This window comes from Tetrao urogallus (genome assembly GCF_951394365.1).
Source record: "Tetrao urogallus genome assembly, chromosome: 13".
Taxonomy (NCBI): domain Eukaryota; kingdom Metazoa; phylum Chordata; class Aves; order Galliformes; family Phasianidae; genus Tetrao; species Tetrao urogallus.
Genome location: NC_136826.1, coordinates 3,459,244 through 3,476,827, shown reverse-complemented (window position 1 = coordinate 3,476,827; position 17,584 = coordinate 3,459,244). Strand labels below are relative to the sequence as shown.

The following is a 17,584-nucleotide window of genomic DNA, read 5'->3' as shown; positions in this document are numbered from 1 at the left end:
AAGCGTATTTCATGTGACTGAAGAAAATTCTCAGACTGTGAATAAAAAGGAAGTAGGAGCAAAAGAGACTGACTTTCCTGCTCAGGAAATTGGTAGTTTATACCACAGAAAACAGAAATTAAGATTAAAAAATTATCAAATTGAAAACTACCGTAGGCAACACAAGGTGAGGAAGGATAAGATCCTTTGGAAACTGAGCAACACATGAATTAGTACAGATTTCTACCCATTATATTGCCAGAAAGAACAAATTGCTCAATACCATTTCAAGAATCACGGCGATATAAAACTGCTTCCATCCACTTAAATCACACATACCAAGTCAAGCTGCTCCAGCTGTGAATTCAGATTTACATTTTTTATGAATACTTAAATGTAGTCATTTAATAAATTTGCTGTAATTTCAAGTATATGTTAAAGACACAGATGAAGGGAGCCTACAGTTACACCTGTCACCACACCACGTGCACCATTCAGATTATGTTCAGTGGACCCATTAATACAGACAGAAATGGGGAAGGTCTACTCACAGGCACACCTAGCTAAACTGGGGCAACTACAGGAGACACTGGGGTTATTTCGGATATAATCAAGTCAACATCATTAAAGCAAATGTACAAAAATGCTCTGAGCACTTTAATCTATTTTGGATCACTCATTACTACTGAGCAAAAGAATGGAAATTTTACAGCACTTAAAAATCTAATCTTTATTTAACGAAAAGAGTTCTTCAAAATAAGAATCATTAAAAATATAGCAATGCCATCGATGAAAGGCCACATCCTATAAAATGAGACTGAGGATTTTCTTTCAATGTTCAGGGTTAGTTTAGCACCGAGCTGGAAAAAACAGATTGTGCCAGTGAGGGGACAGAAGCTGCTCTGAGGGGACAGCTGCTGAGCTCCTCCAGTGAATCCCACAGCAAAAGGAGAAGGTGATGGAGCACCCAGGCAATCGGGATACACACCATTAACCAAGTGACAGAATGAAGGATGGAAAACTTTGGAGGGTAAGTGTAGATGAACACAATCAATGCATCACTTTTTTTTTTTTTTTTAATAAAAAAAATGAGAGAGACAGAACTTTTTGTGAAGGTAGAACTGCAGACTGGGTTTGCACATGGTTTTCTTTGATTCCAAACCAAAACCACGGCAATCGAGTAGCCTGAAATGGCCTTTTGAGTCTGCGTTCTTCAATCAGTTAAAATAAAACTGTCTCTGTCCCCGAGGACATGGTTTAGATTGTTTACACCTGTTAGCAGCCTCTGGAGTTTCACTGTCAGCTCATTTCAACATAAGTTCATTAACTGGTTGTTTCTAATGCAGCTATCGTATGAAGACTGCTCCATAAATAATGCCTCCTATTTTATGATGTAGGCCAACAACATCAGAGGCAGATGCTGGTGGTATGGCAGCAGAGACTGAACCACTGTCTCATTACATTGCATGGCTGTGTGACAGATGGCAGAAGAGGGGCACTCCGACAGAAAGGCATCTGACATGGGAGTACATATGGAGCAAAGGGGTGGAACTGAATTCCTCCATGTAGCAAAAATTGCACTCACTGACATTTATCGACACTTGCTGAACGTTCCTGAAGATCAAACAGTGGATGCTGAGCACACGGAAGCGGTGGATGGTATATTTCAGCAGTGGCAACAGTGATGTGAAAGTCAAGCCACATTCTTGATGACCTTGCACAGTTATCATACTACAAAATGAAGAGCATCTTGATCCAGGTCCTCCATGTGAATCAGCAGATTATGATCAGGGTGCTATGTACAGAGCTGAATACCAATTCTAATACACTGGAAATGATGGTGACAACATGGAATACTGCAAAATGGTGGGTCTCACAGATGCTCACTCAGGAACAGAAAGAACACCGTATGCAAGTTTGTCAGGACCCATTGAATCAGTATGAGGCTAAAGGTGGCAGTTTCCTGATTCACATCATTACCAGTGATGAGACAGTATAATCACTACAAGCTTGTGTCAAAATGGCAGTCCATGGAGTGGGGACATGTGAATTCACCATCAAAGAAAATGTTCAAGATGCAGCCCCTCAGTGGGTAAAGTGATGTTGGGATAAGAAGGGGGTGATTCTTCTGGACTTCCAAGAAACCAGACAAACCCATCACATCAGTTCTGGCCATTAGACAGTGATGCTGATTATGCTGATGGCTCAAATTTCCAGAGCCACGCCAGAGAAGAAGACAACCTTTCTCTTCTCAACCAAGATAGACAGAGCATCACTGTCTATCTTGGCTGGACTGTCGTACCACATCCACCATTTAGTACAGATTTGGCGTCTTCTGACTTCCACCTTTTTGGGCCAATGAAAGATGGAGTGCATGGGCAACATTTTCCTAGCAACGATGCCATCACAGCAGCTATGAATCTGGCACAGTATGCATCTTAACAACCACAGTATGCAGACTCTTGTTCATCAGTGGCAAAAATGCATGGCTCACGGTGGTGACTGTGTTGAAAACTAGATGCTTGTAGATGAAAATTTGATCAATGAAATAGTGTTGTGCTCTTTGTATCTCTTGTAGTTTGCATGGAAATAAATAGGAGGCATTACTTTCAGAGTGAACTATGTAATAATCCTCAGTTTCTGTTACTCCATTTTCTTTTTCTTTAAATAACTTTCAATATTCATGAAAGTATTAAGGAAAGCCTATGTATATGTAGTCGCTAAGGATGTGTAATTCAGTGCGCCATTTCATAACCCAGCTGTCAACAGAAACAACATTTTTATAATACATGTATTGTATGCGTGCCAGTACGAGATGAATAGTCCTGTAACCATAATCAATACCGTTCATTCAAACAACTGGCAGTGGCATTTCAGACAACTGGCAATCTCATCAGTTTCACTGGGCTGCCCAAAAATAAACATCTCGAGATGGATGAATGATCTCTGAGGCTATCTATAAATATTACTAATCTCAGCTGTTTGTTTTAGGGGGTTCATCACCGGGATCTGCACAAGTCTCTCATCAGTGCAAAAGGCACGGCAGGCTTCAAGAAACTAAAGGAACACTGAAGAGTTTGAATGTCGTTCTTTTCATTCACCCACTCACTGCATTTATATGCTGATCCCACTGAAAGCACCAGCACCCCTCTGGTGCTTTGGCAGCCCCAGCTCTGCAGGGAGCTTGCATGGTCTGGAGGATTTGTAGCATATCAAAGCCAAACCGGATTGAAAGGAAGCTCCCACTCCCTGTGTAAGCCTACCCTGGGGTAACCAGTGTCAGTTCTGAGGAAACCCGAGAAACTTTAGGATTTTAACTACTTCAGTGCTAAACCTGCCCCCTACCCACAGAGGTTCTGAGAACGAAATAAGCCAAGCAGCTCAGTGGGAATGAGATTGAAGCACGAGGTGAGCCCAGGCAGAGGGAACAGAAAGCACCATTCACAGACCAATTTGTGTCCCTGGGAAGTGAAATAGCTCTTTTTTAAAAATTATGCTCTATCCGCTTCTATCTATTAAGGTAAGTCAGGCACAAAGAAGAGGAAAAGGAATAAAGGCAGCTGACTAAAGGGGAAAAGCACAGCTCTGCCAGAGCAGACCCCACATAACACTTTCAGATTTGTGAAATGGAGCAAGGTCCAGCTGCTGGGGGTTGGACGCTGTGGCACTGCTGCTGTCCCACTGACACACTGCAGAGCAGAACCTGAGGATGGGGCTCTGAATGCAGCCTGCAGGAAAATCTCCCAACCTGGGGAATGATTTGGGGGGTTTTGACCCCATTTTAGCTGTTAGGATTCACAGTATCCCTGGTGTGTGCTCCAGAGGAAACACAGGAACGGTCAGTTCACTCACACAGCTAGGGGATGGCACTTGGCTGCTTCCAGGCAGGATTTGTGCTGCCACGAGACATCACTGCAGAGAGCTCAATACACCATGGACTGCAGCAAATTCTTCTTTGCAGATACCAGGAATGGGAGCCAAACCTTCGTCACCTCAGCTCTTTCGCAGAGTGCAGCACTCCAGGAAACTCCCTTAGAGGAGCTCTGCAGAAATGCCCAGGCCCTCTGAACACACTGAGCAGGACACAATGGCTGGGTGACCAAACAGCTGCTGTGCCGAGCTAAAACATCATGCTGTGCTTCCTACACCCTTAAGAAATCCCTGCTCATTCTTACAGCCTGTTGCTCAGAATATTGATAAACTGACAGTCAAAATAATCTTTAAATTGTAGCATTAACCGTGCTCATTGCTAGGTCATGATGTGAAGGACAATTAGCACATCCTGCTGGTATGTCTGTAGCTTAATTGTCAACAGGAAAGGCATGAATGGCATCAACAACTTCTGAAATTGAACATGCCCTTCTGACTGGACAAATGGGAAACCCCCCACCCAGCTGGTGCCTCTGTGGAACGAGTCCAGCTGCAACATGGAAGCTGCCTCTGCAAACAGAAAGTCAATACGTGTTAACATGAAAGCCATGGTATTTCTGAAACAGAATTGCACAGAGGACATTTGTAGAGAAGAGCCAGGTTCTAAAGATGAATGTATCGAGCTGCAGATCTTTATTGCTTTGATCATCAAAGTCACTATTTTTTTTCTCTATTTTGGCAATAACTCTTTACACCTGCATGGTAATTACGCACAACACTGTACACTTCCCTGCAGCACTCAGAGTCACAAAACCGAAGGAAACCAAAGCGGGTAGGAAGATGGTGAAACTGGTAAAACAAAGTCTCTCACTGTCAGGTTAAGTGATCAGATAGCAGTGCACCACAATATTAGCCAGCAACGAGAGCTCAAAGGGAGAGCTCCAAGAGGATGCAGGGCTGCAGAGCTGCAGCTGGCATCACTGAGCTCTGCCTGCGGGCTTGGGGGAGAAACAGCCCACAGTGAGCTGTGCTGCAGAATAAAGTTGTGGGGTCCTGCTCATCCACTGGGTTTCATCTCAGTACCTCATACTTCCATAGGATCCTTCATCCAGGAATAAAACAGGCAGGGCAGCATGTGAGAAACTTAAAGTGCTATTGCCCATCCTACACCCATTTTGCACATTTCCTGTCTGTGGAGATTTCTGATACTGTTTGCAAGTATGCAGCACATACACTGAATTACACAGCTGAATTTCCAGGAAACTGAAATGCCAGATTCATATTTTACATGCAGTGTTGCCCAACCTTCTGGAAAACACAATTAACAATCAATATTAATTATGTTATTGCCAAGAAGATTTTAATTCCCTTCCAGAGAACCCTGCAATAGACTGAATTCAATCCGACATGCACAAGAAATACTCAGGGCTGATACAAGCATTTTGAGAGACCGCATAGTAGAAAGAAGAATCATATAAATCCTGCTTGCAATTTTGTCCAGGAGGATGCCACTTTAAAATTCATGTGAAGATCCTGATGAAGGCAGAGTATTCCAAAGCAGCAGACTCTGGAATCAATTAACAAAACAATTCTTATTAACACAGGGAATCTCCAGACATTATCAAGGAAGCATAAAATCTTTTCAGAAAAGCCTGCAGGGAAAAACATACTTTAATATCAAATTGCATCCTCCAGTGTATGCAGAGATTGAGGGGCTCACACTGCAGAACAACACAGGGAGAATTTAAGGCAGGAAGTGCAGATAATTTATCTGAATAAAGCTTCCAGGACAATAACTGATTTATGTTGATAGCAATCCAGGCTAGAGCCTAACCAGGCTGCAGGGGTGAGCAGCATCACTCCTCATGGAAAATAACAGGGCGTTTTTACAGATGAAAATAGCTTAAAACATTAGCTTTACGCTTCCTCCAAAAGACTGTTTTGTCAAAGACCTGTTCTTAACTCTACAGTGCCTCAGAAAAAGGTGCCATGTTTTTCAAACAGTGAAAAACTATGGATGCAAGGTGAGACACAATGACTTAAATTTCAGAAGGAAATCTATGGTCTTTAATGTCTCCCAGCCTTTATTCATACAAGAATTGCAAAATCCATAAACTGGTGCAAAGAGAGAGAGAAAAGTATTGAAAGGTTCACAGCTGCAAAAATACAAGTATGTGGAAAAAGGGAAAAAAGAAAAATGAAACCCTGGAAGTGGAGATGGCATCACTCCTGCTAAAAGCAAGGTCAGCACTTCGCACTGGAGACTATTTGATTTACTCTATTTTGTTTCAATTGAAAAACAAAATCTTTCCTTGGCAGATTCTACTCTACACAGTCTATTACAGATACTTCTGAGACACCCAGCATCATTTATAAAGGGACACTTATTACTGCTGAACGTGAATGTTTTGTTAAATTTCCCGATGTTGCCAGAGGAAATATGTGCGACGCGGCACAAGGGGGCATTCAGCTGGCTGCTGGAGAGCCCAGGCAACCTGGGCAGTCCTGCTGAGAGGTGTGAAGTCTGCCAAGAGGCTCACAGTCTCCCCTGAAGGATACATAGGCTGTCACAGGACCTGCACCCCTGCTTCACCCACAGGACTAAAGTCGGGAACATCCCATGAGGGATCGCTCTGGTTTTACCCTTTTCTGGCTACTGCAAATTAATCAGATCAGAAGAAGGACCCACTATGCATCTTGACTGCCTATATTTATTTAATGGAATACAGAGGGGGGTTTTTAATCCTGCTACGGTTGAACAGTGAGGCACAAAACCATCTCATTCTCAGTGGTCCCTGCAGCCATGCACAGCTGTGTGTCACTGTGTGCAATTTCCTCTTGTGTTACATAGCACAAAACACAACTAATGCATTGGAATGCACAGTTTTTAAACAGGACACTGTGGTTGTAGGAAGCATTGCTACATTTACCAGTGTGTATGCAGTAAAGCTGTACCAATCCATGCTTTAAACAAGGTAACTTCTGCTCCTGGAGAGCCAAACTACAATAGTGGAAAGCTTTAGGAGAGTTCCCTGGCCTCATTTTGATCAATTTGGGGCTTATCTCACTGCCTCTCCAGGCAATAAAGTCAGTTGCCTGTAGATGGTGTGGAAAGACATGCTATACATACTTGAACTGACAAAAATTGTCTATCCATAAAATCCATCACAAGCAGCTTGAACAATATACACTGGAAAATATAGCCAGCTTCTTCCAAAACATACACACACACAATTTTCTCATCCATCACCTATATGTCATCAGAAAAATTGGACAGAACAGGTGCTCTAACATTGAAAAAGACAGATTCATGTCTGCAGAAACATTATGCTAACTGATACAGGCTTCACCAAATTGTTTCAGTCAGGAAAAAAAAAAAAATTACAGAACCCAGAAACCACCATTTTAAAAACAAAACATTTGGATTTATCTGAAACTGAATCAATTCTTGAAGCCTGAAACTATTATGGGAGCTTTTATTCTTAATTCTCCAATTTTCTGGTTGATCCCAAGCTAATCTCCAAAATCTTTTTGCAAGTATATTTGAAATGAAAGACCAGTGAGTTACACAGCTGCTATCTTTTCCCATCATGTCCCAGTGTTTCATGTTTCAGTGGTTTTGAAATCAGGCAGCATGATATTCTGGGATATCCAATCCGTTTATAGGATGCTCAGAACTGCAGTGAGATCGTGGTGTTATGGAGGAACACAGCCTGAGCTGGTAACGTAAACATGTTTAGACTACCACTGATTAAAATAAGAGCAGGATAATGTTATGCTGACATAACATCCTCAGGTCCAACTGCTTTTGCAGTACCCCACCATGGTAGAGGAGACACTCGTGATGGTGTCACGAGATCACTGAACACTTTGAGTACATTAAACTTGCAAGACAGTTTTGAGTCCCCAAACCAATTCAGATTCAATGCAAGGTTAGACCCTGGGTCAGTCCTTTGCAGATCAATGAACACAGTAATTAGCTCTTATCTAACCACTAGGGAAAAGGAACACACATGAACTGGAGTTTTCTGACCACCAGACTTCATTAGAATCCAAACTTGGTGACATAACTGATAAGGCCTAAGTAGACAAACCTACAGCTGATAAAGATCAATGCTTTACATGTTCTCTTCCAAAGCCACCTCTCACTCTGCACCTCCATCCTTTTACAAAACAACGAGAACAACAAAATTGTTAAAGAGTCTTTGGGAACTCAAACAAAGACCAAACAGGATTTGTCCCACAATGCGACATGACGGTTTCCCAAGGTATGTTCACCAAGGGGCTGCAGCGTCCATCTCAGACTGAGATCTCTGAATCAGAAATCAGATAAAGAAATCACGGAATCCTGCGGCAATCCCCCAGAAGCCCTGCCCCACAACTCTTGGCAAAGCTGGCAGCCCTGTGGTTTCAGCTATGGCACATTCTACAAACCTCAGTGGGAGAAAGCAACAGGCAATGCTGCTTGCACTAAAGACAGTTCTTTCTCCTACCACTGAAATAAAAAGCCTGAGAACGGGTCAGGCAGGCAAGAACTGGGCATGGGCTGTGCTGCAGAACATGTTTGTATCAATTATCCAGGCTGTGTGGGAGGCAAAGAACTTTCCAGGATTAAACTTGCTCTCTTTCCAACAGCTTTGCTTATTTCAGGTGAAGAGCTGAAGTTTTCTCCTTTGTCAAGTGACAGATCAGCTTGTTGCACAGCAGTGACACATGCTGTCCTAGGTCCATCGGTGGGAACATGCCTTTTTCTGGCAAGGACAGCAAATCAGTAGGAGCTCATTTCCATTTATTTTTTCAGAAGAATGAAGAGTACAAATGTGTTTGCTGTTTTGTTTTTAAGAAGGGCTAGCAGTGAAAGAAGTGATCAATATAGTGGCATTTCTAGCCACAGCTCTACAAGCTTCTCACTGCAAACTGTCCTGCCTGACACAGGCAAAATGTACTGCTGTATAAGAAATGGCAAAAGTAGCAAACTGACACATTCCTAATCATTCTAAGTGCCATCAGACACTCTGCCATTTCTGAAGTTCAGCCCCCTGACCACATGGGCTGGGCCCAAATGCTCGATGTTTGCATGTAACACAACTACTGCAGGTGAAATCAGCACGCACCCTGCATGCATCAGTCCAGGAGAATGAAGTGTGCAAATAATGAAGTATATACTGAATAAAGTAAGCAGGCACGGAATACATACTATCAGGAAGCAGATACACATTTCCCAAACAACTGCATATCATTTTAATGACTGCTCTTGTGTTAGGATTCAAGACAGCAGAGTTATCATGCACTTCTTATATTAAAATGGACTCAAGAAAGTGGAGTCATCGTGCAGCCTTGCATTATTTTTAAAAATTCCTGATCAGAATTGCAAACATTAAACTTGACTGAACGCCAACAAATGCAAGCCCAATACATGGGGCTGCATCAAGCATTCAGATGCAATCACAAAACTTACGTGATCATGTTGTAAACTGCATTTAAAGACAACTTTCAGCACATCTAAAACATCCACGTGGTCCAGCAAAACAATCACATGTAGGTGGTGAGCTGTGTCGCTCCATGCAGCAGAACAGCATTCAGCAGGGCTACTATCCAATTCTAGGAGAGCAATGCACCTTTTTTTAGAAGTGCCTGGGCAAGTTATCCCCAGTGCAGTGCCACTGCAGGTTGATCCTTGTGCATAAGGGCTTCAGTGCCTCCTGTGCTGTGTGTGTGTGAGGGCTACATACTGCCACTCGCTAATTTAGAAGCACTTAAGATGATAAAGCAGATGCACTGCCTCAGACTCCACAATGGGGACACGCATGAATGGCTGCTAGGTGGATTCATTGATATTACTGCTTCCTACATTTACTCTTCCTCTTTATGCAGAAACCTTACTGCCCATTTCTCTCTTGCTCTGTGCAAATATGATAGTTTAACCTCTAGCAATTACATCATGGTGGTTTCAGCTACGAAGGCACACGGTGCCTTTGAATGCTTCATATATAGATATGTGTGATAAATGAACTCCACGTGTTTGGTGCTACAGAACTACCTCCTGGCTCCCTGACAGAGTAAGGCCAGACGACACAACGTGAAGCCGTGTGATAGCGACAGATCTCCATGCTGCAATGCCTACAAACAGTCGAACAGCGAGTCTGCTTTGCAGTCCTCCCTCTATGACTGCACGTCAAAGACTCCAGGATTTTCGCAGCTCTGAGGCTTTTGAGGTTTCTGATATTCTGAAGACCAACAGTAACAAAGGGCAGGTAACATAACTAAGGGAAGCACGCCTCAGCCTCTAATGGGCAGTGTGACACAAACATGTTGGCTTTGGAGAAACAGAATCCCCATGCAAGAAAGCTGGAAATTGCTTCACTGCAGTGACCACCACACAGTTCCAGAGAAAGTGGTTTGATCTGGATCAATCATTTTTATACTCTCATTTTTAGATCGTTACATTGTTCTAGTGGAGCTACAAGGTCCTGTGTACCAAATGTACCTTTATGACAACGGGCAAGGAGCTTTTAGGCTGCCTACAATCTCCTTTAGAATAGAGGCCCTGGCTTTCCAATGATTATCCTTTACAGTAGCACGGAAACTACTGACTCTAGGCTGCATCTTAAACGCCAAATACAAAACCAATACAAACATTTTCTTCACAATAAGTGAACATGAGTGTAATTTGGCTTTGATATGAGACACAAAACACGAAACCAAAGTGTCGCTGCTTTAAAAAGAACATATTCCAATAACATTGTAAGGATGCCTAGCCAGATCAAAATTAGCATTCCAGAATGGATAATGACAAAATATGTACTCTAAATGGAGAAACATTGAGCTGCTGGACTGTGACAACAAAGAATCACTCAAGATACATCAGCTCCCTCCTTTCACGCCTTCCTGCATAACAAACCCACACTTGCAGCGGGACAGCTTCCCACCTCCCTGACACTGAGCACCGTGAACCCAAAGGAAAGAAACCCACTATTTTCTGTGGCTTTTTGGCAAGCTCTGAAGTTGAAACTGTTCATAAGTTGTTGGCATATGCTGTTGGCATATCCCATCATGGCATCTCTGTTTCCTCCCAGAGATAAACTATAGCTGTTTACACCCTTCACCAGGACCTGAAGTTAATCAGCAGCTCTCCAACCCATGCCAACTGTCTCACAGGTCCTCCAGACCCTATGCTATATAGGAAAACTGCACAAATGGATCTCTGCATCTTTCTGAAACCGAGCAAGTAAATGGATCTCCTCATGATGTACTCTTCATTCATTCAGTGAATTCACGGAACTTCTCAAAAAAGTGCCCAGCGTTTTCTTCCTTCTCTACAACGTGAGTTAAATTTTATCCTAACATCTAACATGTACATGCATAAGTACATAGTGGAGGAGGAGAGAAAGGAGAACCAGCTCATTTTAAAATTACAAAATAATAAAAAACAATTTAAAACAATACTGTTTCTTCTGCTAACGCTGAGTCAACTTCACATTAATGACAAATCTCCTGCTCTGCCATGAACCAGAAACAAACCTCAGTTGGAATACACCCTTTGTCACCCTTTTATCTACCCCAGTATTACAAAAGCTTTGGCTCATAAGCTAAAAATAGCTGATCTGCTTTGCCACAGCAGTAGCATACAGTGCCTGAGCAAGTTCCAAACATAAAAAGCTTTGGGGATCTGTAATCAATGGAACAACACGGAAAGCAAAGTTCTTTTGGTCTTTTACTACAGTGGCAGAAACCACAGCGCAATCTGTATGGGGAGAGTTAGGCATCTACCCTGTGGTTCCTACTGAGCAAAGACACCAGTACATGGCCCAAACTTGGCAAGGCTGTTAGAGACATCCTTATGCTTTTGGCAGAAGGGAGCTGACCACTTTCAGCATCAGTGTCCTCTGCCAGCTGGCCAAAGAGCACACAGATGCAAGGGAAGCAAATTATCTGCCCGCTGGCAAAAAGAAATGCTGAGCATCACGTAAGGAAAAACCCTGTGTATGGAGGAGTCCACATGTGTGACTGAATATGCATGTGAGCGTGTATATATATATATGTTTACATATATGTACATCTGCACCTGGGCATTGGGAAAAAGAAAAAATGCAGTTCATCTGGCAAAATTGTCTGCTGCTAGTCCTGTGGTATCATTTTCTGTAACGTTCTCACAGAAACAAACTGCACTTTGACTGAAATCTGAGCTGAATCTTCAACATTAAACAAAGGACTGCAGGATGCTAGAGAATGATTTTCAAAGAAAGTCAGAAATCTGACCCCATTAAGAAAGTGCCCATACAATCAGTCAAGTGATTTTAGCAACCTAAAGTAAGCATGTAATTACATTTACCCTCTTGTCTTTCCCCTTTCTTTTTGGTTTCTTAAAAAAGGAATGCCTGCAGAAAAAAAAAAAAAAAAAAAAAAAAAAGAAGAAAAAAAGAAAGAAAAAAAAAACAAAAAACACTACACCAAAATTTAGTCAAACAGCCTTCTGGGCTCAGAAGATGCACAAGAAATGACAGAAAAAATAATGGGACAGGAACATGCAGCCAGTAGGCTGGGTGCAGCTGAGAGAGGGAATCTGCCTGTAGATTACTGAGATTCTGCCATCAAACTCCCTTTCTCCCGTACACATCCCATCGCTATCATTACATGATCAACAGATTTTTATGAAAACTAATGCTTTCTTCAGAGAAATTCCGTGGGAACTATGTATATCATTGACTACGCTTCTAAATATTTCTTGAAAACTGCATGTAATGCACGAGCACATTTGTTGGCTGTAAAGGTGTACAACAGCAATTTTTTGCAATGACAGTGCAGAGAGGGAATATGAGATCTGTGTGCTAATGAGCTGACACTGCAGAGGCTAGAGCAGTGTTAGTATAGTGCACTACAAGTGCAGAGCAGAAAGACATACATGGGCTATTTCTAGAGAATACAATCCACAGAACGACGCATAATTCAACATTAATACTAACATCCTTCATCACAGATTGCAATGAAAACGTGAAAGGTGCTTCTAGTGATGAATTTATACCTTTCAGTTGTTATAGCAATGTTATTTTGAAAGAAAAGAGCTCGCTCACACTGAGCTTCTTGAAGAAAACACCCATGTTTTAGCTCATTTTAGACATTCAGGTAACTTTCTTCCTTTCTGTTTTTCTGTGATTGCAAAAAGCTTTCTATTCTAAAAGGTACAATAAATCCTGCCAAGGCTAAATGATAAACTTTAATTCACCTTTAATACGCTGGAATTTTCCTCTGTGTTTGCATATCTTCTCTGCGAAGATATCACACAGCTAAATAAATAGATGAGTAGATAAACACAGAGTGAATGAATACCTTCTGCACGCGTGTAAATTAAATATACAGAGAGAGGCTCGGTGCTAGCAGTGAAGCAGAGAATGCATGTACATGAATCAGATTATGCATCATTTAACTGAAAAAGGAATGAGAAGGAGGGGCTTAGGGCAGGAATTTTCTTTTGCTTCTAAACAACTTTGTTCTCATGTTGGGATACTGCCAAATCAAGCCTACTGGAGGTGGGCCTTTTATCTCTGGCTCATGAGGACACTTTAGAAGAGATTTTTTATCCTGCCTCGGGAATGCACCAGATTGCAGCAAGTGGGATGTGCAGTAGTACAGTAAAAACCTAAGTCTCTTCTGAGCAGAGCCCAATTCCTACACACATGGACGCTTACTACAGCTAGTACTGTACAACACAGAGCAAAGAATACAAATTATTAGTTGATGGATGCGGCCTCGCAGAGGCACTAAGCTCAACCCAAATAGGCTACTTTGCCTGATTTCCCTTCAGCTTCATTATATATCCCATCACAAAGTCAGTCACAGCCTTTGTCTCTGGTGCAGACAGAGTCACTGCAGCTTTCTCTCATATGGATTCCTGCCAATTGCAAATATTGATCAAAAGGTTGTGTGACAGCACCGGAGACAATTTATGCTTATCTTCAAGAGAAGCAAAAATGTTGTGGGAAGAATTCCTTCGTGGCTGCACCCTGAAATTATCTGCCACTCCAGGAGGAAGCGAGGATAGGATTAGGGGCTTGGGAGCCAGCATCTTTTACATGTTAGCCATGTAGCATGAGGGGCTTAATTCATTCATCCCAATGCACTGATTTGTATGAGTGTTCTGATCTTCAAAGACAATTGCTTGCAGATCTAGCAAGAGCAACTGTTCTACTTCCTTCTTTCTTTCTTTCTTTCTTTCTTTCTTCTAATTTCAGCTACTGAGACCTATCAGCCTAGTGACTTCCATTTGCGGTACTATTTTCTTACCAACACTGTTACCAGATGGTTAACATAGCTATGGCCAAGGTCACCTTTTCATTCTCTTTCTTCTGCTTCATTTTTCACATCTTCTATTTTTAAATAGGTTACTGTAGGTTGGTATTCTCTGGTCTACGGTTCCTCCAGAGGTTTGAGTTTCCCAAATTTTACTACACTGGTAATATACGTGTTGGAATATGCAGCCCTGTTCTACAGAAAACCAGCTCATCCTGCTACAGCCAGCCCAGCTTTCACTAAGCAATGACAAAAATCATTAGATGTCACAGGACGAGAAGCACGCTGACTAAATAATACATGGGCTGTCTCTGAAGGCGCGTGTGGTTCACTGGTCATGGTGGGATCTGTGAAGAAGTGCTGGGAGAACTTTTAAAAAACAATTAATCACTAATCAGTCGAGCAGTTTAATGTATTTAGTTCAAATCCTTATAATTGATATTTAGGAAACTATGTGTGAGATACAGCCCTCTTGAAGGGATTACACTGATTAAGGATTAATAGTCAGATGTTTGTTGTAAGAGCTGTTGAGGCAGGATGGGATTAGTAAAATAAGATGCAAAGTACAGACACAATTTTATTTACCCTATTTTTTTCTACTTTACAAATATTGTAATTGGATATAATTACCCCCCCACACACCTCCCCAACTTTTAAAGGTCCTACTTCAAGGCCCTTTAAAAAGTGTAGTGCTGCATTAACATGAAGCAGTCACATGGGGGATACATTAGAGTGTCAACCCAAAAGTTATCCAAGAATTTCCTTGTGGTGTACTTCACAGCCACCACATTTCTTGGAAAATTCAAATACCGAGGAAGAATACTCAGGAAATGATAAGAACAATCCTAACCCCAACAAACAAAACTGAAAAAGATCATTCAAACGTGAAATTGTTTTAAAATAGGAGATTTTCAGTACGCTGACATTTCAGTGCAGTATCTCACTGCAATGCCTCCTCTTTGAAAATGCAATATTGCGAGTGTACAAACAGGAATCTTGTTTGTAACACTAAGTTAGTACACTGCACTCAGAGGTCCTTTGGATCATGTGCTGTGTGCTGCAACTACCTTGCAAGGGGACTCCATTCATTTTCAAAAGCCTATGATAAAAACTGCATAAAACTGAATACAGACACATCAGTAAAACACATATTCAGGAACCACTTCTGATAAAGGAATGCTTATTTAAATGCAGAACACGCACTGGTCTTTCAGAATGGGATTTGGCATTTTAACACATTTCCACCACTCAAAGTTCTATTTTGTTTCCTTTGTTAATAAAGGCTCAAATTATACAGATGCATTTCTCATGCAGAGCTGTTTCACATGATGCTAAGCATTCTGATTCCATCTCTCTCCCCTCAGCTCTAAAGACATTCATCACTTGACAGACTTCTCAGCTTTTAACAGGACTTCACTGTAAGGAAAGAAGCTAATATTTCAGGGCAGAGGAGGTATGTAAGCCCCTCTGCTTCTGTTTCTGAAGGTCATTTTTTATCAGCTGCTCCTGTTTTACTCCTACATAGTATTATTTGCAAACAGCCAGGCTGGAGCCTCAGCAGAGAAGAGATGCTACCTCAGTGGCAATTCACTGATCACGGCTGCACAGTGATGCTATATGCACAGCCTGGTTATTTTTCTGGAAAATAAAACTAAAAACGAGGAAAGAAGTGGTGAGGGAACTTTCCCTAAGGTATTATTCAACCACATAATGCTGCAAATCCACAGAGCCTGACGGCAGCACTCACATTTGTTGCGCTGTATCACACGAAGGAGTACTCCAGGCTGCCAGGGGCAAAGGGAATGTAATAACAGATAACAAAGAAACATATTTCTTAAAAGCACGTATTTACTTACAAGCATTTGTCACTGAAAAACTGTTGGAAGAATCCAAGTGATCTACGTGGTAGTTCAGATGGAAGGGCTTTTCGGTGGTGTTTTGGTTTGTGTTGTATAACTGCACAGCAAACCGAAACGCGCTGTGCTCCTGAACAGTGTTTCTCATGAAAAGTCCACCTAAGAGAGGAGAAAGCAGGAAAAAAAGAGAAGGAAGAAGGCATTTCAGAGCGGGTTGTTAGCGCAGGCAGCGGCAGTAAGTTACATTTGCACATCGCGCATCACGGCGGGGAACGGACAGCACCAAGCTACGAGCGTGCAGCTGTGGCAGGGCGCGCACGGAACGCTGCTCCGAGTCCGAAGTTGGGCTGCGAGGCTCACGCACATCGCAGCCCGGTGCCCCGGAGCCACCCGGAGCTGCAGCACCGCGACGCGGCCACCGCCGATGCCCGCGGGGGACGGGGCGGCGCAGCCCGGGAGCGGCGGTGCGGACCTCCGGAGCTCCGCCGGAGGGTTGCGTGGCACGGGCAGGCGGGGTGCGGGGTGGGCGAGGCGCGGTGCGGACTGCCAGCCGTGCGGAAGCGGGGCTCGATGAGCGCGCACGGCTGAGCGCTCCCGTCAGGGAGGAAAAAAAAAAAAAAAAAAAAAAAAAAAGGCAAGTTTCCTCGCACGCACGGCCCCGAGGCTCATTCGGCCGCAGGTTCGGGGCACGTCGCTGCGGATCCACGCCATTCAGCGCTCCGCGGCACGGGATGCGCTGCCTCAGGGCGCGATTCCGCAGGAGCACGGAGCGAACCCCGCGTCGCCGAGAGGCGGACGGAACGCATCGCGGGGACCGCCGTACACCGCTCCCGGCGGCGGGCGCGGACCTTTCCCCGGCTCCCCACGCTGCCCGGCGCCGCTCGGGGCGGCGGAGCGCTTACCGATGCTGATGGTGTTGGGGAATCCTGCCCGCGCCTCGCCCAGCAGCCCCGCCAGCAGCAGCAGCACGGCCCGGCCCGCGCGCTGCCCCATTTTCTTCAGCCGCTGCGGTTCAGCCCTAACACCGAACCGGCGGCACGGGCATGGATGGGCGCGAGCGGAGGCGCGGAGCGGTGTCAATGGTGGAGGCGATGCTGGTGGAGGTAGTGAAAGGATGCTCCCCTCCTTGCTTCCCTTCTTCTTCTTCTTCTTCTTCTTCTTTTTTTTCTTTTTTTTTTTTCTTTTTTTTTTTCTTTTTCCTTTCCCTTCCTCAGCTCCTTCTCCTCCTGCCTTCACCCCAGCCGGGCAGGGCTCATTGGCTGTCAGGTTGCCTTTCTCCCCCGTCTCCGGCAGCCCCCCCCCCCACCCCCCCTCCCAGCGCAGGGACTTCCCCCAAAGATGGTGGGAGCGGAGCCGGCCCGGGAGGGGGTGATCGATCAAACTTGGCGGGAGGCGGGCGCGCAGCCCTCGGCCCGCCCGGCCCCCGCCGTCTCCCGGCCGCTCGGGGCGGCACCGCTCGGGGCTGCGCTCGGCGGGAGCTGCGCGGCCTCGCGAGGGCCGGTCCGCGGGCTGCGGCTGTCCCTTTAAAGCTGCATCGCCGCTGCGTGTGTGTGTGCGTGTGAGTGTGAGTGCGGGGCGTGCGCTGCCTGAGG

The 17,584-nt window shown here is 44.0% G+C and overlaps 1 protein-coding gene across 2 annotated transcripts in view; it reads right to left on the bottom strand.

The window, feature by feature from the left end:
• The window catches only part of GRIA3 (glutamate ionotropic receptor AMPA type subunit 3), a gene marked incomplete at both ends in the record, with an annotated part of 142,461 nt that extends 125,476 nt beyond the window's left edge, over window positions 1–16,985 (bottom strand). For both annotated transcript variants that reach the window (XM_079542008.1, XM_079542007.1), the window contains 2 exons: window positions 15,993–16,151; window positions 16,895–16,985. In XM_079542008.1, the coding sequence (XP_079398134.1) occupies window positions 15,993–16,151; window positions 16,895–16,985 (250 nt within the window). The remainder of the gene's footprint in view (window positions 1–15,992; window positions 16,152–16,894) is intronic.
• Window positions 16,986–17,584: the final 599 nt, after the last annotated feature.